At 63.3% G+C, this 18,988-nt stretch overlaps 7 protein-coding genes across 11 annotated transcripts; 4 read left to right on the forward strand and 3 right to left on the reverse strand.

Annotated features, from left to right (window-relative positions):
• Positions 1–174: 174 nt before the first annotated feature.
• On the forward strand, positions 175–2,999 carry LOC308055447 (non-structural maintenance of chromosomes element 3 homolog). 4 transcript variants are annotated; one of them, XM_080369392.1, is made up of 11 exons: positions 175–246; positions 396–451; positions 545–646; positions 738–801; positions 916–995; positions 1,079–1,173; positions 1,321–1,400; positions 1,474–1,516; positions 1,602–1,664; positions 1,928–2,042; positions 2,148–2,273. In XM_080369392.1, the coding sequence occupies exons 2-11, from the start codon at positions 410–412 to the stop codon at positions 2,208–2,210; spliced, it is 747 nt and encodes a 248-aa protein (XP_080225518.1). In that variant the 5' UTR covers positions 175–246; positions 396–409; the 3' UTR covers positions 2,211–2,273. The 4 variants fall into 4 exon arrangements, 3 of the variants coding, with proteins under 3 accessions (XP_080225518.1, XP_080225517.1, XP_080225516.1); XR_013924532.1 differs by lacking the exon at positions 175–246 and adding an exon at positions 2,876–2,999 and having other exon boundaries at positions 364–451; positions 542–646; positions 2,148–2,260; XM_080369391.1 differs by lacking the exon at positions 175–246 and having other exon boundaries at positions 363–451.
• PFKFB1 (6-phosphofructo-2-kinase/fructose-2,6-biphosphatase 1) lies at positions 2,229–5,610 on the reverse strand. 2 transcript variants are annotated; one of them, XM_080369387.1, is made up of 14 exons: positions 5,448–5,610; positions 5,184–5,309; positions 5,024–5,120; positions 4,847–4,913; positions 4,668–4,742; positions 4,279–4,335; positions 4,055–4,176; positions 3,760–3,967; positions 3,293–3,439; positions 3,103–3,207; positions 2,882–3,011; positions 2,709–2,771; positions 2,536–2,600; positions 2,267–2,406 (listed from the first exon to the last, which is right to left on the reverse strand). In XM_080369387.1, the coding sequence occupies exons 1-14, from the start codon at positions 5,527–5,529 to the stop codon at positions 2,347–2,349; spliced, it is 1,404 nt and encodes a 467-aa protein (XP_080225513.1). In that variant the 5' UTR covers positions 5,530–5,610; the 3' UTR covers positions 2,267–2,346. The 2 variants fall into 2 exon arrangements, with proteins under 2 accessions (XP_080225514.1, XP_080225513.1); XM_080369388.1 differs by lacking the exon at positions 2,536–2,600 and having other exon boundaries at positions 2,229–2,406.
• A 403-nt stretch (positions 5,611–6,013) lies between these two features.
• On the forward strand, positions 6,014–8,130 carry HSD17B10 (hydroxysteroid 17-beta dehydrogenase 10). Its single transcript, XM_080369389.1, has 6 exons — positions 6,014–6,139; positions 6,232–6,396; positions 6,511–6,675; positions 7,078–7,206; positions 7,290–7,398; positions 7,493–8,130. The coding sequence occupies exons 1-6, from the start codon at positions 6,116–6,118 to the stop codon at positions 7,681–7,683; spliced, it is 783 nt and encodes a 260-aa protein (XP_080225515.1). The 5' UTR covers positions 6,014–6,115; the 3' UTR covers positions 7,684–8,130.
• A 238-nt stretch (positions 8,131–8,368) lies between these two features.
• NAA10 (N-alpha-acetyltransferase 10, NatA catalytic subunit) lies at positions 8,369–11,498 on the forward strand. The gene is made up of 8 exons (XM_080369393.1): positions 8,369–8,525; positions 8,943–9,041; positions 9,136–9,194; positions 9,332–9,377; positions 10,334–10,449; positions 10,570–10,614; positions 10,929–11,013; positions 11,163–11,498. The coding sequence occupies exons 1-8, from the start codon at positions 8,505–8,507 to the stop codon at positions 11,391–11,393; spliced, it is 702 nt and encodes a 233-aa protein (XP_080225519.1). The 5' UTR covers positions 8,369–8,504; the 3' UTR covers positions 11,394–11,498.
• A 137-nt stretch (positions 11,499–11,635) lies between these two features.
• On the forward strand, positions 11,636–13,053 carry LOC308055449 (U8 snoRNA-decapping enzyme-like). Its single transcript, XM_080369394.1, has 3 exons — positions 11,636–11,984; positions 12,054–12,347; positions 12,845–13,053. The coding sequence occupies exons 1-3, from the start codon at positions 11,814–11,816 to the stop codon at positions 13,016–13,018; spliced, it is 639 nt and encodes a 212-aa protein (XP_080225520.1). The 5' UTR covers positions 11,636–11,813; the 3' UTR covers positions 13,019–13,053.
• A 268-nt stretch (positions 13,054–13,321) lies between these two features.
• On the reverse strand, positions 13,322–16,936 carry TSPYL2 (TSPY like 2). The gene is made up of 7 exons (XM_080369383.1): positions 14,699–16,936; positions 14,500–14,577; positions 14,288–14,399; positions 14,041–14,186; positions 13,870–13,946; positions 13,678–13,754; positions 13,322–13,532 (listed from the first exon to the last, which is right to left on the reverse strand). The coding sequence occupies exons 1-7, from the start codon at positions 15,791–15,793 to the stop codon at positions 13,450–13,452; spliced, it is 1,668 nt and encodes a 555-aa protein (XP_080225509.1). The 5' UTR covers positions 15,794–16,936; the 3' UTR covers positions 13,322–13,449.
• An 81-nt stretch (positions 16,937–17,017) lies between these two features.
• On the reverse strand, positions 17,018–18,669 carry LOC308055378 (uncharacterized protein). The gene is made up of 4 exons (XM_080369257.1): positions 18,175–18,669; positions 17,895–17,944; positions 17,753–17,805; positions 17,018–17,665 (listed from the first exon to the last, which is right to left on the reverse strand). The coding sequence occupies exons 1-4, from the start codon at positions 18,657–18,659 to the stop codon at positions 17,255–17,257; spliced, it is 999 nt and encodes a 332-aa protein (XP_080225383.1). The 5' UTR covers positions 18,660–18,669; the 3' UTR covers positions 17,018–17,254.
• Positions 18,670–18,988: the final 319 nt, after the last annotated feature.

An 18,988-nucleotide genomic window follows, 5' to 3' on the forward strand; every position in this document is an offset into this window, starting at 1 on the left:
AGGTCGCGCGCGGGGCTTTTCCCGCCCTTTTTGCCCTCCACCTGAGGGGGTGGGGGGCGCTGCACACGTGCTGGGGGGCGGAGCGAGGGCGGCCGCTCGGCCAATGGCGGTGCGAAGGAGAGGCGTTGGGTGGGACGAGGGCCGTGCTCTGGCCAATAGGAGGCGGGGCTGGGTTATGCGGGCGGGGCCGCTGCGGGCGCATGCGCGAAGGGGAGGCGGGTGGCAGCCGCAGCGGGAGGGAGGCAGGTAGCGCGGCGGTTCCGTGTCTCTTTAATGGGCCTCTGTGGCGGGTTCTGCGATATTGCTGAAGGGAGGGAGCGGGGGGGATGTGAGGGACATCTGTGGGGACGATCTCTTCGCAGTTTCAGCTCGCCGGCTGCTACTTTTTCCCTCAGAGCTGCTGTGAGAAATGTCCCAGAGAAGGCGCGGCAAACGGTTAGGTTTCTCTCAGGTAAGGGGCAGCCCCCCCCCCCCCCCCTTTTACCCTCTCTGGGTGTGGTGTGTCTCTCTGCAGCAGGATTTCCCTGGCCTTTTCCTACAGGAGGAGGAGGAGGAGGAGGAGGATTTCGTCCTGAACCAGATGCCGACGTACACTCAGGTGCAGAAGAACCTGGAGAGGCACTCCAAGAGTGAAGTGAATCAGAAGGTGGGTTGAGGTGGTTCACTTTTTCCTCTTCTGAGTGATGTATCTTAGCTTCTGTGTCCTTACCTAGCTCTTGGCCTTCCTGCACCCACAGGCGATTGAGCTTGTTCAGTTCCTGCTTGTGAAGGACCAGAAAAAGATCCCCATCAAGAGAGCAGGTAAGTTTAGGGGAGCCCCCCCTCCCCCAAGCTTTGGGAACCCCAAAACCTTACTGCCCTTTTGGAGCTCAGGCATCCAGGCTCCCTTAGCGATTCCTTTGCCTTTCCTCACAGATATGCTAAAGAAAGTAATTCGGGAATACAGAGATGTCTACTCGGAGATCATCAACCAGGCGACCAGGACCCTGCAGCAGGTGGAAGGGAGGACACGGAGGGATGTGGGGGCTTTGGGAATGGAGGGAGACTCTCTCCTGGATTAACCCTTGTCCTCCTGCAGGTGTTCGGGCTGGAGTTGGTAGAGATCGATGCCAAACATCACATCTACATCCTCACCAGCAGCTTGCCCCGTGCCGAGGGGGAGAACTTGTGCCAGTGAGGGGCTGGTGCCGGGGCGGGGGGATCACCCTGGGGGTGATTTTTGGAGGGTGGGGTGGGTGGGATGGACACAGGCACGTAAGACTCCATCGGAGCATTCATCCCTTTGCTCACGTGGGTGACGTGCCTCTCCATCTGCCGCAGGAATGATGAAACAGCGAAGCTGGGGCTCCTCACCGTCATCCTCAGCTTCATTTTCATGAAGGGCAACTCGGCCAAAGACAGTGAGCACCGTCAAATCCCCCTCCATACCCCCTTCCCATTTGTGCCCCCCACTTTTAACACCCTCTTTTCCAGGTGCTGTGTGGGAGTTTCTCCGCTGGCTCCGGGTGAAACCAGGGTAGGATACTGAGGGGCAGGACACACGTGCGTAATGGGGGATGGGGCGCATTGCTGCCACACCTCATTAACCCCCCTGTCCTCAGGCAGCGACACAGCATCTTTGGGGATGTCAAGAAGCTGGTGACAGAGGAGTTTGTGCGGCAGAAGTGAGTTAGGGGTGGGGTTATCCCCCCAGATTTTAGACCCTGGGATCACTCCCAACCCCGGTGTGCACAGAGCAGCCCTGGCGCCAGCCTTGGCCAGGCTGTTTATACCACACCGCAGAGAAAAAAAAGAAAACAACACAGCCCCCCCCAACACCCAGCGACTTGAAGGGTCTGTCGCAGGGTTGAGGAGTGTTGGACACACACCCCTGGGGTGCCCCAAAATATTTGGGGGGGGGTTAAACAGACATACCTCCACTTGGCAGGTACCTGGAGATCACCCCAATCCCCCTGACAGAGCCCCCCGAATTCAAGTACCAGTGGGGGCTGCGGGCAGCCAAAGAGATCTCCAAGAAGGACGTGCTGCGCTTTGTGGCAAAGGTGAGGCTGTGTTGGGGGGTCATCCTTGGGTTTTTGGGGGGAGGTGGGGTCCTGGGGCTCAATTTGACTCCCCCCTTTTTTCTTCCCCTCCCTGCTTTCCCCCAGATCCAAGGGAAGGACCCCACATTCTGGACGAGCCAGTACAATGATGCCGAAGCTACCTCCTGAACCCCCCCACACCCTGGGATCCGCCTCCCCCATCCCCCAGAGTAATAAAGGTGCCCATTTGGAGCGCTGCCTCATAACTCGGTGCTTCATTAAGCTGGAATCTGGGGAGCCCCCCCCTTGCCCTGGGGGGGACCCCTCAATAATGCTTGGGGACGGTGACCAGGGCTTCAGCTGGGGGACGGCTGATGTCGACATTCTGCAGGGTGAAGACAAGGTTTTTTGGGGGGTTACCCAAAACCTAATACCCCCCTCAGTCTGGGGGGAGGGGGTGTGTGTTAAGATGTGTGGTGCTTATTGGTGGGTTTTTTGGGGGTGCCCCCCTTACCTGGGGTCGTTCCCGGTGGGTGTTGACTGCCTCAATGTTGAGGAAGATGGATTCTACCTCGCACCCTGGTTTACCCCCGCAAGGGAGAAGGCATGTGGCTGCACCTTGGCCCCCCATTTTTTTTGGGGGGGGGGGGCATTCCCTGTTTTTTGGGGGGCTTGCACCCCACTCACCATAGGCCACGGGTGTCAGCTTGAGCACGGTGTGCAGGGGACACTTGAGGTAGGGCAGTTCATCTTTGGGGTGGAATAAAGGGGTAAGGTGGGGGGGTTGAAGCACCTGGGGGTATCCCCAAAACGTCCTTATGTGTCCCCCAAAATCTCCCTAGTTGTCCCCAAAGCCTCACCTGCGCTCTTATCCAAGAAGTAAGCCAGCAGGCAGCGCATGACAGCTTGGTGGCAGATGACCAGCACGTTCTCCTGCCGCTCCAGCTCCATGATGACGGGCTCCAGCCGCTGCACCAGGTCTTCGTATGACTTGTGGAGGGGGGGGACGTGCACCAGGGTAAGGGGGGAGTCCCCCAAAACCCTGTGCACCCCCTTATTGTCATCGAGGTGGGGGCATTACCTCGCCTTTGGGATAGCGGTAGCGATATTTATCCTGATCCCGTAGGGCGAATTCTTTGGGGTAGCGCTCCTGGATTTCCTCGTAGGTCATCTCCTCACAGACGCCCTGCAGGATGGGGATGTTGGGGGCTGGGGGGGAAAATTCAGAATGAGGGGGATGCTCCCCCATAATAAAAAGAGGGGTGACTCACGGCATCGATCTCGTTGAGGGCTTTCCACTGCTCGTAGGGCACCCCCAGGGCTTCGGCCGTCTCGATGGTGCGTTTCATGTGGCTGGTCCAGACCTTCAGGTCCTGGATGTGCTGCTCAGAGAGGAACTGGGCCAGGGCCTGGGCATACTGGGAATGGGTGTGGTTGGTGTTGGCCACACCCATGGGCGGGGCATAGCTCTGGCCACGCCCCATCCGTGGTAAAGGGATGATGGGGTAGCACTGTGGGGTACCCAGCTGTGCCCTGTGCGTGTGTGGCCTGGCCCCTTAGCCCCACCCCTTAGCTGTGGGTGTGTTCATGGGGGCGTGGTCTGTTTAGCCCCGCCCATTGTCTACCCGCAATGACTTGTAGTTTTGGCCTCTTAGCTCTACCCTCTGCCTGTAGCCCCCTCAGCAGCCCCTCCGTGGTCATACCCACCCCATAGGCATGGGGGGGTTGCCCCCCCTACCTGCTGCCCCCGAGGGGACAGCCCTGAGTCCCCCCCGATGCGTCCCCGCAGGTTGAGCTGGCTCTCGCCATGGCGGCTGAGGTAGATGGTGCGGGGCGTGACGTGGATGTTCATCAGGTAGTAGACGGTGCGGCTCTGGATGTGGCCCTGCACCCGGTTCGCCAGGTACCGCAGTCCCGCTTCAAAGATCTTGATGTAGGACAGCCCGCTTGCGGTGGCAGGGGGGTCACCCCACATCAGTCTAGGGGGTCCCCAAGCCAATGAGGAATTAGGGGGGCGTGGGGCTTGGTGTCACCTGTCCAGCTCCTCGTCCAGGGGCTCGTAGGTGGCTTTGTAGCACTCGATGCGCTTGAGGAAGTCAGCCACCACCTCCTCCTGGGCGCAGCCCTTGTAGTCGGGGCTGCTCAGCTTCACTTGCTGGGGGGAGGGCAGCATCAGCACTTTTTTTTTTTTTTTTTTTTTGGTGGACATGCAGCCCCCCCACCCCCTAGTTCCTTGGACACCCCCCCAGGTTCTAACCTTGATGTTCTCCTCGATGATGGCAGGGTCATTGCAAATGGATTCGACAAACAGAACCTGGCAGGGAGGGGAAGGAGTCACTGCTGATACCCCCCTACTGTAAGCACCCCCAAAGCACTGCCACTGGCCACCCACCCCCTGCTGCAAACACCCCTAAAACACTGGTGCCTCCCCAAAACAGTGCTGCTGCACCCCAATGTGCTACAGACCCTGCCCCCTTAAAGCAGTGCCACTGCCTCCCCATGCTGTGAACGTCCCCAAAACAGTGCCATTACACCCCCAACGTGCTGTAAGCACCCGGAAAACGCTGTCATTCCTTCCCAAAACTCTGCAAGTCCCCTGATATAAATTCTGCCTGCCCCACCACCCCCAAATTACGCTGCTGGTACCTTGTAGCCATTCTCCTTTGCAAACTGCAGGATGAGGGCTCGGCGTTCCCGTGTTGTGTTGGTGGCATCAAACACCTGGGAGTTTAGGGGGTCAATTTGGAGCCCCTCCCCCAAAAAGGGGAGGGGTATTTTGGCCCTTGGTGGTGTGTTTTGTGTAAGGGGGAGGGGGTGTCTCTTACTGCCACTTGTCCCTCTTCAGAGTTCAGATAGGTCTGGACGTCCTTCAGGGCTGCCAGCGCGCAGTGCCTGGGGGGTGAATTTTGCAGTGGGGGTTGTGTGTGTGTGTTATCAGCCGTGTCCCCACACACACAAAGTGTACCCCAGAAATGCCCCCACCCCCCACCCCGGGCTCTAACCTGCGGATTTGCATGGCCTCCTGGTTATCGTGACGGAAAAACTCGTAGTTCTTATAGCTTTGCACAGCTTCACGCCGGTACTGCCCCACGTTAAACACTGCAGAAGGCAGGTGTTAGGGGGTACCCCAAATGCTCCCCCCCCCCAAAAAAAAATACTCACCACGTGTCGGGGTGCCAATCCAGTTGAGATAACGTGTGAGCTTACGGGACATGTAGGTCTTGCCACGGGCCGGCAGCCCCACCATGATCACCATGGTGGGGCAGTTGGTAAACTGGGGGACAGAGGCTGGGGGGGGGGGGGCATGTTTTTTTGAGGGGACTACACCAGTGTTTAGCACCCCTCTGCCCCCCACGTCCCTCTTGCACTTCAATCTGGGGCAAAGCAGGCGATGTGTGTCCCCCCCCAAAAATGCCCCCGACTTACATCCCCGTTTCAAGCTGTGGGCACGGAGGGGGACCCACGTTTTTTGCAGAGGGGTCTGTGCCAGCTGCCCCGGTGCCGCCATGCCTCTGCCCTCTGCCGCCGGCAACGGTCAGTGTCCCTCTGTGTGTGTACCCCCCGCTAATTAAACACACCCCACCCCACCCCCCCGTCCTGTTATACCTGGAATTTTGGGTGATTTCTCTTCCATTTTGGGAGGGGGGGGGCAGGCGGGTGCTGCGGTTGCACCCCGAGAAGGTCAGGGGTAATGCTATACCCTGGCCGGGTGCCGGCTTGGCAGGGAGGGTGGGACAAATGCTGCCCCCCCCCCTCCCCTGGGGGGGGCTAATCCTGTCCCTTTGGACGGGGGGAGGGGGTGGGGTGCTGATCTTTGTCCCCTCGGGGGGGCCCGATCCTGTCCCTTTAGGGGTCATGATCCCTGGGGGGTCCTGAGCCTGGCACCTTGGGGGTTCCAATCCCATGTGTGCGCCCCCCCACCCCCGGGGGTGGGGACACTCAGCTGTTGTCCCCTTGTGGGACGGGGGTGGTCCCAATCCTGCCCCCCAACCCCGTGGGACACCCCACGTGTGTTTCCCCCTCCCCCTCCCCCCGAGCTCCGCCCCGTCTCCGGTGCCGCCTCCCGTTCGCATTGGCCGGTTGGTGGGAGGGCGATGGCGGCCATCCGTAGCGTGAAGGTACCGGGAACCACCGGGAGACCCCCACCACCGGGGTGTAGGGTGGCCCCCCTCGGCTCCCCTCTAACCCCCCCCCGCCTCTTGTATCCTAGGGACTGGTGGCACTGGTGACCGGCGGTGCCTCGGGACTGGGGCGAGCTACGGTGGAACGGCTGGTGGAACAGGGGGCTCGGGTGGTTCTCCTCGACCTGCCCACCTCACCGGGGGGGCAGCTGGCCAAGGAGCTGGGGGAGCGCTGCGCCTTCGCCCCCGCCGATGTGAGCACCCATGGGTGGTGGGGTTTGTGTCTACCGGGGGGGTGGTGGGGGTCTCCTCTGTTTTTCCCTGCTAGTGACAGCCGCCTTGATGTGGGGTCCACCTTGACCCCCTAGGTGACTTCAGCTGAGGACGTGGGGGCCGCCTTGACCTTGGCCCAGAAGGAGTTTGGCCGCCTGGACCTGACGGTGAACTGTGCCGGCGTGGGTATCGCCGTCAAGACCTACAACAGTAAGAAGGACAAGGTGCATGAGCTGGAGGACTTCCAGAGGGTCATCAACGTGAGTTCTGGAGGTGGGGGGGGGTGGTTGTGGGGTGTCCCTGGTCAGCAGGGTGGTCGTGGGGGTATCCACAATCAACAGGGTGGTGTGAGGTGTTCCAGGTTAGTGGGGTGGTGGTGGGGTGCAAGGTGTTCAAAATCCCTGGTCGATGGGGTGGTTGTGGGGTGTGGGGTGTCCCCAGGCAACAGGGTGTTTTTGGGGGTGGGGTGTTGGAGGTCACAGGGTGGTTGTGGGTTGTCCCTGCACAACGGGGTGTTTGTGGGACTGGGGTGTTGTGGCTACGGGGTGTCCCTGACCAACGGGGTGACCATGGCGAGGGGGGTGAGGGGTTGTCCGAGGCACAAGCCAAGGGTGGGGAGGGGGGTTTCTTCCGCGGGGGTGTCCACAACCTCCCTCCCCCAGGTGAACCTGGTGGGGACCTTCAACGTCACCCGGCTCAGTGCCCGCCTGATGAGCCAGAACAAACCCGATGCCGACGGCCACCGCGGGCTGGTGGTCAACACCGCCAGCGTGGCTGCCTTCGAGGGGCAGGTGAGGGGCACCGCCACCAGCAACCGCAGCGGGGAGGGTGTCGAGGGGGACCCCAAAATAACCACGTACCCCCCACCCCACAGGTGGGACAGGCGGCCTACTCAGCCTCCAAGGGCGGCATCGTGGGCATGACCCTCCCCATTGCCCGTGACCTGGCGCCGCTCGGCATCCGCGTGGTCACCATTGCTCCCGGTAATGACGCAGGGGATGTGTGGGGTGGGGAGTGGTGGGGGGCACGTGGCCTGTTTCACCCCCTTTCTGTTGTTTTATTTTTGGGGTTCCTCAGGGTTATTCTCCACCCCGCTGTTGGCCGGTTTACCTGAAAAGGTTCGGAATTTTTTGGGACAACAAGTGCCTTTTCCTTCCCGGTTGGGACATCCCGCCGAGTACGCCCACCTCGTCCAAGCCTTGGCTGAGAACCCCATGGTCAACGGGGAGGTGGTGAGGTTGGACGGGGCCCTCCGCATGCAGCCTTAATTGGGGGGGGCCCTGCACCCCCGTACCCCAAAATAATGTTGGGGTGATGGAGCGAGGCGGGGGTATCCGCAGGGCTGCTCACCAGGGATGGACACTCCCTGGGGGATGCTCTGATGGGAAAGGTGTGGGGATGTGTGGGACACACACCCCCTCCATGAGTGGAGAGACCCCTTCCATGAGTGGGGAGACCCCCTTCCAGGAGGGGGGACCCCCACGAGTGGGGATTACTCTGGGATATTGGGATACCCCCCACCCCGCCCTTGGAATGTGGACCAGGGGCACCGCTGGGAGCTGGGACAACCCTACCCAGGTGTGGGGATCCTGCCTGGACCACTCCCCCACTCCCCAGCGTGGGAACTCCCGTCCCGTTCACCCGTGGGGGGGTGTCCCTGCTCCGCTCCCCGTGGTGCGCCCCCCCTCCCCCCCGCAATAAAGCGTGTTCAGCCACGCTGCCTCTGTGTGGTCTGCGTTGCCCCGCCTCCGCTCCCTCCCTATTGGCTCGCGCCGCTGTCACTCCGCTGTGCTGCAAGGCGTGATTGGGTAGGGAAACCCACCCACCAGCGGGGTGTAGCTGTGGTTGGTAGCAGCTGAGCCGTGGGTTCGCCGGGGTAGCTGTCACTCGCGCGGAGCTCGCCTCTGATTAACTGAGGGCAAAGGGTGGGGCGGGCGGAGTCGTATGCCTCACTCCGGTCACTGATTGGCTTGGGTGCCTGTCAGTAGGTGGGCGTGGTCAGCGCTGATTGGCTGGCGGGAGCTTTTCCGCCGGAAGCGGCGCGACAGGCGAGAGGGACGGCGGCGGAGCCGGCGGGGCGGCCGCAACCATGAACATCCGAAACGCGCGGGTGGGCGGCCCCGGAGGGGGCGAACCGGGGTGCAGAGTAGGGGGGCTGGGGTCGCGGGGGGGGGCTGCGGACCTCGGTAGAGGGTCAGCCGGGCCTCGGGGAGGCTGGAATCGGCGTCTCCTGGGGGGTCTGAGGGGGATACCGGGCCCCGGAGGGTTCCCTGCGGGGGAAACGGGGGCTCCGAGTGGGATACCGGGCTCCGAGTGGGATACCGGCCCCCGGAGGGTTCCCTGCGGGGGAAACGGGGGCTCCGAGTGGGATACCGGGCCCCGGGAGCTGGGTCAGAGGTGGGTACTGTGCGCTGTCAGGGGGGGGGTCTGAAGCTGTTGGGCAGTACCGGGGCTGGCTTCGGGGTGTGTCACCCCATTCCCTGGGGTCGTTCCGGGTCACCACTGCCCTGACACGCCCCACCGGCAGCCCGAGGACCTGATGAACATGCAACACTGCAACCTGCTCTGCCTGCCGGAGAACTACCAGATGAAGTATTACTTCTACCATGGCCTTTCCTGGCCCCAGGTACATTCCCTCTGTTCCCACCACCACCCCAGGATACTGGGTGCCCCCCGAGATGCCTGAATCACCCCCATCACCCCTCTTTCCCTCCCCACAGCTCTCATACATCGCTGAAGACGAAAATGGGAAAATTGTGGGTTATGTCCTGGCCAAGATGTGAGTGTGGTTTGGGGGGGGCCTTTCCCCCCCTTTCCCTTTGATTTTTTTTTTTTGGGGGTGGGGGTGGTGGGGTTGCTGACAGGATTTGGGGGTGTCGGCCCCCCCCATCAGCTCTCACCCTGGTTGTCTTGCAGGGAGGAGGACCCTGATGATGTTCCTCATGGACACATCACATCCCTGGTAGGCAATAGGGTGTTTATGGGGGGTGACCAAGGCACTTGGGATGTCCAGGGGGGGCTCTTGAAGGGGGTCAGATGGTTTTGGTGGACCATGAGAGGGTTTTGGGGTGGTCTTTGAGGGGTTTGGGGTGGGTTTTTGGAGCGGGTCTGAGCATTTCAGGTGCTCTTTGTGGCATGTAGGGGCACTTGAGGAATTTGGGGAGCTCCTTCAGTGTCTGGAGGGCCCTCTTAGAGTGGGCCCGTGCATTTGGGGTGCTCTTTGAGGGGTTGGGGGGGATGTCTTGGCGTGGGTCAGAAAGTTTGAGGGGCGCTTCGACGGTGTTGGAGACTTTTTGGGTACACTTTGAGGGGATTTGGGGTCACTTGAAATGTTTTGGAGTGTTTCTTGAGAGTCTTGGGGGTCTCTTTGAAGAATTTGGTGCATTGTTATGGATACAAGCATTTAGGGTGTTTTTTAAGGGCATTTGGGGGGGCTCTTTGAATGGGTCTGTGCCTTTAGGGTGCTCTTTAAGGGGATTTGTGGGTATTGGGGTGCTCTTTGGGGGTCTTCTTACCTCCTTGGGTATTCTTTGAGGGGTTTGGGGAGCTCTTGAGAGTATGAGTATTTGAAGGTGGGTTTTAAGGGATTTGGGGGACACTTGAGAGTGTTTGGGGCCTTCTTTTGAGGGGTTTGGGGGTCTCGGAGTGAGTCAGAAGGTTTGGGGGGGTCACTTGAGGAATTTTAGGGTGCTCTTTGAAGGGTCTGTGTGGATTCTGAAGAGGTTGAGGGGGCTCTCAGAGTGGGTTTGAGCTTTTGGGTTACTCCTTGAGGACTTTTTGAGGTGTTCAAGGGGGCCTCTTTGGGGAGGAATTAGGGGTGTTGGAGTATCCTGGCGATCTGTGGGTATCTGGGTAGTTTTGGGGTGTCCCAGGTGGGTTTTGGGGTACCCCACGGTGTCTGTAATCCCCCGCAAAAAGGCAGTGAAGAGATCCCACCGGCGCCTGGGGCTGGCGCAGAAGCTGATGGACCAGGCATCCCGGGCTATGATTGAGAACTTCAACGCCAAGTACGTCTCCCTCCACGTCCGTAAGAGGTGAGATCCCCCACCACACCCCCCGCAAAAAAGAGCCCCCTGGGGGTCCCCCCAAATCACAAACCAATTGGGGATCCCCCAAAAATAACCCTCCCACCCCTTTAATTTTTTATACCGCAGCAACCGGGCAGCTCTGCACCTCTACTCCAACACCCTCAACTTCCAGTGAGTGTGGTGTGTGTGTGTGTGGGGGGGGTGTTCGGGGAGCTGGGGGTTATGGGAGGGGGCGTTGGATGGTACTGGGGGGGGCCTAGTGGGTTGGGGGGGTATTGGGGGGGCCTGGTTGTGGGTGTGAGTCCTAAATCTCTGGGAGGATTCATGGCCACATTGCACATTGAGAAGACAAAATGGGTGGTAGGCTGGGGGGACACCCCAAAAATATCACTCTCCATGCCCCCCCCCTTCCCAAAACACTCCCCTGATTTGTTGTGTACCCCCCAAATAACGCCCCCTCCCCCCCCGGGTGTGTCACCGCCCAGGATAAGCGAGGTGGAGCCCAAATACTACGCAGACGGGGAGGATGCCTACGCCATGAAGCGGGACCTCACCCAAATGGCAGATGAGGTAGTGCCACACCTGCGGGACCTCCCCCGAGCTCTTATGTGGGGGGGCTGCCCCCCCCAGGGTCATTGCAAGTCTTTTTTGCCTCCCCCCGTACCACTGTAAACCTTATTTATTTATTTATTTACATTCTCCCTCTGTCCCCTTTCCAGTTGCGGAAGCAGGTGGAGCAGAAGGAGCGTGGCCGCCCCCCAGCTCCCACTGAGCCCCCCCGGGGTGGGGAGGGGGTTTGTGGGAGTGGGGGGGGCCCCCCTCAACCACCAGTGGTGCCCTCAGCTCCTGAAGATGGGGGAGTCGACAGCAAAGACGTCAGCGAGGTTAGCGAGACCACCGAGAGCACCGATGTCAAAGACAGCTCTGAGGCCTCTGACTCTGCTTCATAGGGACCCCACCCCCCCTAAAAAAAACACTGGGACCCCCCACTCCAGGGCCCCCCCCCGAACTTGGTGCTGGGGAGGGGGGCAGCAATAAACCCCCTCCCTGTCCAGCTTGTGGCTCTTCTGCCCCCCTGTCCTGTCCCCCCAGCTTGGGGGAGCATGTGGCATTGTGTGTGTGTGGGGGTGGGACAATCTGGGGGGGGGGGGGTGTCGCTCTGTGCGGCTCCCCCCCCCCCCTCCCCCCAAGCCGTGGGGTGAATGGAGCGATGTGAGGGGGCGTGGCCAAGCAATGCAGAGTTGCCTGCGATGGTATTTGCTGGGGGCGGGGCTTTTTCTGGCCCCCTCATCCGCTGATTGGTGGAGGCGCCGCGGTCTTTGGGGCTACCCGTGCGCTGATTGGCGGAGACGCGCAGTTGCGGCGCCGCCATGTGGGAGAGCGGGGAGCCGGCGGCGGCGCTGAGCCGGGCGGAGGCGCTGGGCCTCCACCGGAACGCGGCCGGGAACCGGGCAGGGGAACCGGGCTGGCGGCACGCCTGCCACGTCCTGCTGTACGCCCCGCTGCCCGCCGGCTCTCCTCCGCCGGGGTACGCGGTGCTGGTACGTCCGGGGGAACAGGGAGGGCCTCGCGGCTCCTTCCCGCCGCTGATTCCGCCACCGCTCCGGTAGATGCAGCTGCGGTTCGACGGCCGGTTTGGCTTCCCGGGAGGATTGGTGGAGCCCGGCGAGGAGTCGCTGGAGGCTGGGCTGCACCGGGAGCTGCTGGAAGAGCTGGGCCCGGCGGCGGCCGAACTGCGTTTGGGACCCGGCCATCACTGCGGCGCTAGGGCCTGGCCGGCGGCGGGTGGCGGAAGCGGAAGTGACGTCGGGCTCGTGACGCATTTCTACATCCGGCGGTTACCATTGGAGCAGCTGGTGGCCATCGAGAGGGGTGGCCCGCGGTCACCGGAGCACGGCCTGGAGGTGGGGAGGGTCGTATCAGGGGGGCAGCAGGCACCGGGAGAGCTGTGACGTCCGTGGGGGGTCGGAGGGGGCATCCCGGCACCGGAGGGGGGGGTGGCGGGCTGAGAGGGGGGGGAAGCTACCGGCGGGAGGGGCTGGGGGACCCCAGCAGTATACTGGGGGAGTCTGAGGGGGGAGCCCGGCACTGGAGGCGGGGGGACACGGTTACCTGGGCGGGGGGCACGATCCGGACCCCATTTCCCCTCCGTGTGTGGCTGGGAGGGAGTGACAGCATTGGGGGGGGGGGGGGATATGGGAGTCTTGGGGGGTCTGAGGTAGGGGGCAGGCACTGGGGGACACAGATACCTGGGCGGGGGGCATGATCCGGACCCCATTCCCCCTCTGTGTGGGACTGGGAGGAATTGACAGCGCTGGGGGGGGGTGGGGTGATGGGCGGGGGGCGGCGCGGCACTGGGGTGTCCCTGGCACTTTGGGGAATTCCCCCCCCCCCCCTACAGGTGCAGGGGCTGGTGCGGGTGCCCCTGGGCAGGGGGCTCCCTGCTTTCCTGCGCAACCGCTTCGCTGGGGACGCCCGGGAACAGCTTGTGGGGGCCTTCCCCATCCTCGGCATCCAGCCCCCCCACAACGAGGAACCCGTGGGGGACCCCCAAAGCCAGGAGGCCCCTCACTAGAAAACTGATGGCAGGGGAAGGGGGGGGGGGGGCGGGCAATGACCTAACGAAGTAAAATCACCCCACCCCCCCCTCTTGACGTCATCATTCACTAAGGCAGGGAATTTGGAGGTTCAGAGGAATGTCTGTGTAGCACATTAAATCTTTATATTTTCAGATATAAAAAGACGATTTTACAAGTTCTTGGCCCAAAATGTACAAAACCAGTCCTAAATTAATTGTATTTCTCTTCCTGTATAGAGGGGGCGGTGATTTTGGAGGAAGGAGGGAGGGAGATTGGGGACACCCCCCCCGGGGTGTTCATAGGGGGGGGCCTCAGGGGGGTTCAAGGCCAACAGACACCCTGAGCTGTGTTGGCCCCCCCCCAGCCCCTCATTACCCGCAATGCCTTCCGGGGAGGGATGGTGTAGCACCCCCAACCCCCCTGCCCATTAATCTCTGTCCCCACCAGTGTCTGTCCGTCCGTCTGGGGGACTGGGAGGCTCCTCAGTCAGGATCTCTTCCACACCGCTGCCTGGACACAGAGACATACAAAAAGTCAGCCCCCCTGCCTCCTCCAGGAGGACTTTAGGGGGGTCTGGGGTAATTGGGGGTGCTTCTAGACCCCCCATTTCCTCAGGTGAGGGGTACAGGAGTACTCCAAGGGGGGGATTGCTTACCATCCCCATCATCAGGGATCTCCTGTACATCCTCATCGTCATCGTCCACGATCACCACGCAGTCCTCCCCACTCTCCCTGTGGGTGGGGGTGTTAACAGGATGGGAGCAAAGCTTTGGGGTTCCTTTCCAGTATCCCCAAAACCTTGGGGTACCCCCCAGCTACCTCCCCCCCGCCCCACGTCACAGCTGACCTTTCAGGGGTCCCTTCAGCTCCCTCGCCCAGCAGGTAGAACTGCAGTGGGTTTGGCCACAGTTCTTCTTTGATGATCTGAGGGAGAGATTGGGGGTGGGTCAGGACTCCTGGGACTAGGAGGGATACTGGAAACACTGAGAAAGGGGATGCTGGGAGCACTGGGACTTACGTCAGCGATGTGGTCCCTTGCAGGGAAGCTGTGATCCCCAAACCAAGCAAAGAAGCTGCGGGGAGCTGGGGGACCTTTGTGGGGGTGAGAACAGGGGTCCTGCCCCTGCCACCATCGGATGGGGGTCGAACGGGATACCAAGTGGCCTGGGGGGAGGGAAAGGGGGTCACTCTGGATCCCCCAAAATCCCTCCCTGGGCTGTAGGAAATGGGGGTGCTCCCCTCCGCCCCAACCCCTCATCACCCACCGGAGGGGCCATGGACAAATTCCTTGGCCACGACGTCGTTCTGGAAGTAGGGGTTGATGCTGAAGAAGAATTTGATCCTGCACCCAGGTTGGGCGTCGCCAAACTCCTCCACCTGCAGGACCCAAGCCTATGTCACCCTCCTTCCTTTTGTAGGGGGTGTGGTGTGTGCCCCCATACCTCCCTGCAACATCCCCCCAGGGGCACCCAGGCACCTCTAAACTCGTCATGTAGCTCAGCACATCCTCGTCACGGTCGCTGATCATGGCCGAGAGCTGGGGGTGGTTCAGGAACTGGGGAGGATAGGGGGGGTCAAGGAGAACTGGATTGTGGAGTTCAGTGGTTCGCCACTTCCCTCCCCCCCCCCCCCCCCCCCCCCAAATTCCAACCCAACCCCACCCCTTGAAAGGATACAGCAGTGACCCAGAAGCCGGGGATGTGCTGGATGAGGCAGTTGCGGCGTTGCAGGTGGGGCTGCCGGCGGAGCCAGAATTTGGTGTGGAGGTGGCGGAAAGCATGAGCTGCCTCCTCCTCCACAGCCTCTAGCTCCAGCTGTACGGCCTCCAGGGCCACCAGGTACTGCCTGGGGCCTTCCACCTCCTCCTCTTCCTCTTCGTCCTCATTGAGAGAAATCACTGAGCAGTCCTCCAGGCTGTGGTTCTTCTGCCGCATGCTGGGGGCCGGACCTCCCTTGGGCTCTGAGACCCTTCTCCCACCTTGGCTTTGCTCCGAGGAGATGGTGGCAGTGGTCTCCAGGCTCCCCTCAGGCTCAGCGGTGGTCTCCAGGCCCCCCTTCCCGCTTCTCCCCTGATCCAAGCAGTGGGTAACAGGAGGCTCCGGGCTCCCCTTGGCCCCGATAGTGGTCTTCAGGCCCCGCTTGCACCTGCTAATGGTCTTCAGGCTCCTGCTGAGGGAAGCATCAGTCCCCAGGCTCCCTGTGACCCCGCTGGTGGTCTCCAGACCCCCACTGCTCCTTCTCCCCTGCTCCAAGCAGCAGGTGACGGCGGTCTCCAGGCTTCCCTTGGGCCCCATGGTGGTCTCCAAGCTCCCTGTGACCTCGCTGGTGGTCTCTAGGCCCCCTTTACTCTTCCTCCCCTGCTCCAAGCAGTGGGTGATGGCGGTCTCCAGGCTTCCCTTGGGCCTCACGGTGGTCTCCAGGCCCCCCGTGACCTCACTGGGGGTCTCCAGGCCCCCCTTACTCCTTCTCCCCTGCTCTAGGCAGCAGGTAACAGCGGTCTCCAGGCCACCCTTGGGCCCCACGGGGGTCTCCAGGCCCCTCCTGAGAGAAGCGGCGGCGCCCCCGCCCCCACCAGTGCCCGCGCGCCCCCCGCCGCTGTGCGCATGCCCGGCCCCAGCGTTCCGCGCATGCGCAGCGCTGCCCTTACCGCGACCTACGGCGGGGGGTGACATCTCCCGCAGGGCGACGGCAGCGGTCGGGTCCGTCCCGCTGGTTACACGCAGACGGCGGAGTTTAACCGGGGGGAACCGTTCCGGCCCGGCCCCGTTCATAGCGGGGCGGCTCGGGGAGGGGGACAGGGAGGGGTGGGGGGGAGGGTCCCCGTTTAGGCCGCAATAGCCGAAAAGCGCGCGCTGCCGCCGCCGCCGCCTGGCCCCGCCCACCGAACGCGTCACTGGGCCCCGCCCGCCCCGTCCCCCACGGCTGTTGCCGTGGCGACCGCTCGTCACGTGGGCGGGCGGCGCGAGAACGGCGGAGCCAATGGGTACGAGCCGTTTTGGCGGGAAAACGCAGGTCGGAGTTGGAAGGGAGGGGAGGGGGGAGTGGAGCTAGAGCGCGCGGCGCGCACGTGCAGCCCGCGGTGACGCGCGAGGCGCGAAGCCCCGCCCCGGCGCCCACAGTCCTCCCTCCCTCTGAGGCGATGGAGGTGTCGATGCTGCATCCCCCGCACTGGGCCTGTCCCGGAGGGGCCGGGACCCCCCCCCCCAGATGGCACCCAAGGGGCCAGACCACCATCACAGTGAGTTCAACCATCACAGGGCCTGGGAAACCCCTTTTGGCGGTGTTCATGGGCTGAGGGCCGCCCCCCCCCCCCCTCGCCGGCTATGCCCAGGAGGCTGAGTGACCTCTTGCAGCTCCCTCACTGAGGGCTGGGGACCCCCTCCAGCTTCCTTCTAGGGCCTGTGGACCCCCACAGCCGCCTCACTGAGGGCTGGGGACCCCTCCAGCTTCCTTCTAGGGCCTGTGGACCCCCACAGCCGCCTCACTGAGGGCTGGGGACCCCTCCAGCTTCCTTCTAGGGCCTGTGGACCCCCACAGCCGCCTCACTGCAGGCTGAAGGCTCCCTGGCTTTCTTCTACGGGCTGAGGACCCCACCCCCCACCCCACCCCTGCTTCCCAGGGGATACATATCCCTTCCTGACCACCTCCAGCAGGCTGAGGACCCTCCCAGCTGCTTCCCAGGGGATGCAGACCCCCTCAGTCACAACGCAGAGGCCATGACACAACTCCAAAGGGGGGCCCCCCTCCCACCCCTTAGCGGGAAACCAGTGGCCCCCCCATCTCCTGGGGTGGGGGTGGCTGTTTGTCACCCACAGGGCCTGTGACCTTTGCTGGGGACCTTCCCCAGGGGCAGGAAACAGCTGCAAGAGAGCAGCAGGGAGGGAAAGCAGCTCCCCGCCCCAAAACAGGGACAGCCAACCCACTTCCCCCGCCCCCCCCCCCCCCAGCACAATCACCCCCACCACAATCACCCCCACAAGGACTCGGGGAGACCATCTTTCTATGGCTGTATGTACAGAGGGGCACCCCAAAACCTGTGAGGAGGGGTGTGTGCACAGAAATTGGTGGGGTGTCCCACAAAATGGCCAACACCCCCACCCGGGGCCGGGGGGGGGGGGCAATTTGGGGGTGCAGTTCAATAGGCCCATGCTGCAACTCAGCTCCCCCCCCCCCCTTGACCGATTTAGGGGTGTCCAATGCCTTCAGGGGTGAAAATCTGAGGGGGGGTCCCCTCATGTCAGCCAGGCCAATGCCAGGTAGAGCCCCAAGGCCAGGGCAGCGGTGGGCCCCCCCCCATCCCCCCAAGCCACTGGTACCAGCACGGCCAAGGCCAACACCACCCCACAGCCCCTCAGGGCCCCCCCCAAACCCCTTCCCCGGGGGGGCCTTGCCGGCACCACCAATGCCCCCTCCACTGGCCCTCCCCCCCCTAATAAAACCGGGGGGCTGTGGCGACCCACCCCCGCCTCGTAACGCAGTGCCATCTCATTAGCTAACGAGGTGTTGGGGGCTCGTTCGGGGAAAGGGAGACCCCCGTTTCTGGGGGGAGGGGCCCCGTTGTCGTCAGGCTCCCCCCGCAGCCGGCGGAGGTGGGAGAGGTAGAGCTGCTCCAGTTCCCGCGCCACAGCCTCCTCCTCGGAGCCCTGGGGGGAAGGGGGGGCAGGATTTTGGGGTACCTCCTTCCATGAGGGGGGAGGCACCCCAATTTGGGGGGTGGGGGGTGTCCTCACCTGTGCCGGGGGCTGCTCCACATCTGCAGGGGGCGTTGGGGAAGGGTCAGGCTCTGTGGGAAGGAAAAGGGGGATGAGGTAGGGTACCCCCAAAATTTGGGGGGTGTACCCCTAAAATTGAGGGGGAGGGCATGATACTTACCCACGCTGCAGTCAGGGGGTAGGGGCTGCACGTCCTCCGCCTCCTGCAGCCTTTCGGGGGGGGATGGACACAACACATGGAGGGAGGGGTGTCACTGGAGAGGGCCCCCCCCCCAGTTTGGGTCTGCACCCCCATCAGAGGGTGACCCACATTCGGGGGACCGGGTGGGGGAACCCAGGCATGCCCCATGGTCCCCCCCTCCCAATTTTGGGGGGCACATGCAGGGAGGGGGGGTGTGACCCCATTATTTGGGCCTTCCCCCCCGCCCCCCATCTCTTACCTGCCCTTCCCAGGCCTCATCCAGCTCACGGGGGGCTGCTCCCCCCCCTCGCCCTCCTCCCCACCCTGGCGGGGTCCCCCAAAACCCCCGCTTCCCCCCCCCGGGACTCCCCCCCGCCCCCGGGGGTCCCAGGGCCTGTATTGCCGCAGGCGGGTGAGGGGGAGCCCCAAAGCGTCGGCGAAAAGGACCCTCCGGGACCCCCCCCCCGGGGCTGGGGCCGCGGGGGTGTCAGGGCCCCCCGGGGGGGGCGACGCGGGGGTGTCGGGGCTCCCCAGGGGCTCCCAGGCGTCCGGGAGGGGCAGGACCGAGAGCCAGGCGTCCGGCGGGGGGGGGGAACCGCCACCGGGGGGGGCATGTGGGGAGGGGGGGGGGGTCCCGGGCCGTGGGGTAGTCTGGGAAGGACCCCCCCGGCGCGGGGCATGCCGGGAGTCCGGCCAAGGAGCGGGCGGGGGGGGCGCCGGGGCGGAGGCGGGTGCCCGGGCCATGGCGGGAGGGGGTGGGGCCGGGAGGCGCTGCGCGGGGGCGGGGCCTGGGGCGGGGGCGGGGCCAGCGCCGAGGGGGCGGGGCCTGGGGTCCAGCCGCGGGGGCGAGGAGGGGAGCGTGCCCCCTCCCCGCCAGGGCGCCTGGGTCCCCCCAAGGGGTGTCTGGGGAGGCTGTGTGGTCCTGGAGGCTGGTGGCCCCCCCCTCGCCCCGGGTGGGGGTCTTTGGCTCTGGGGGGGCAACACTGTAGTCGCGGGTCCCCAGGGGCTGTGGGGGGAAAAGTGGGGTCCCTCAGGTGGTTGCAGCCCTTGGGGGGGGGGGCACTGGGAGAAAA

This window comes from Falco punctatus (genome assembly GCF_963210335.1).
Source record: "Falco punctatus genome assembly, chromosome: 19".
Taxonomy (NCBI): domain Eukaryota; kingdom Metazoa; phylum Chordata; class Aves; order Falconiformes; family Falconidae; genus Falco; species Falco punctatus.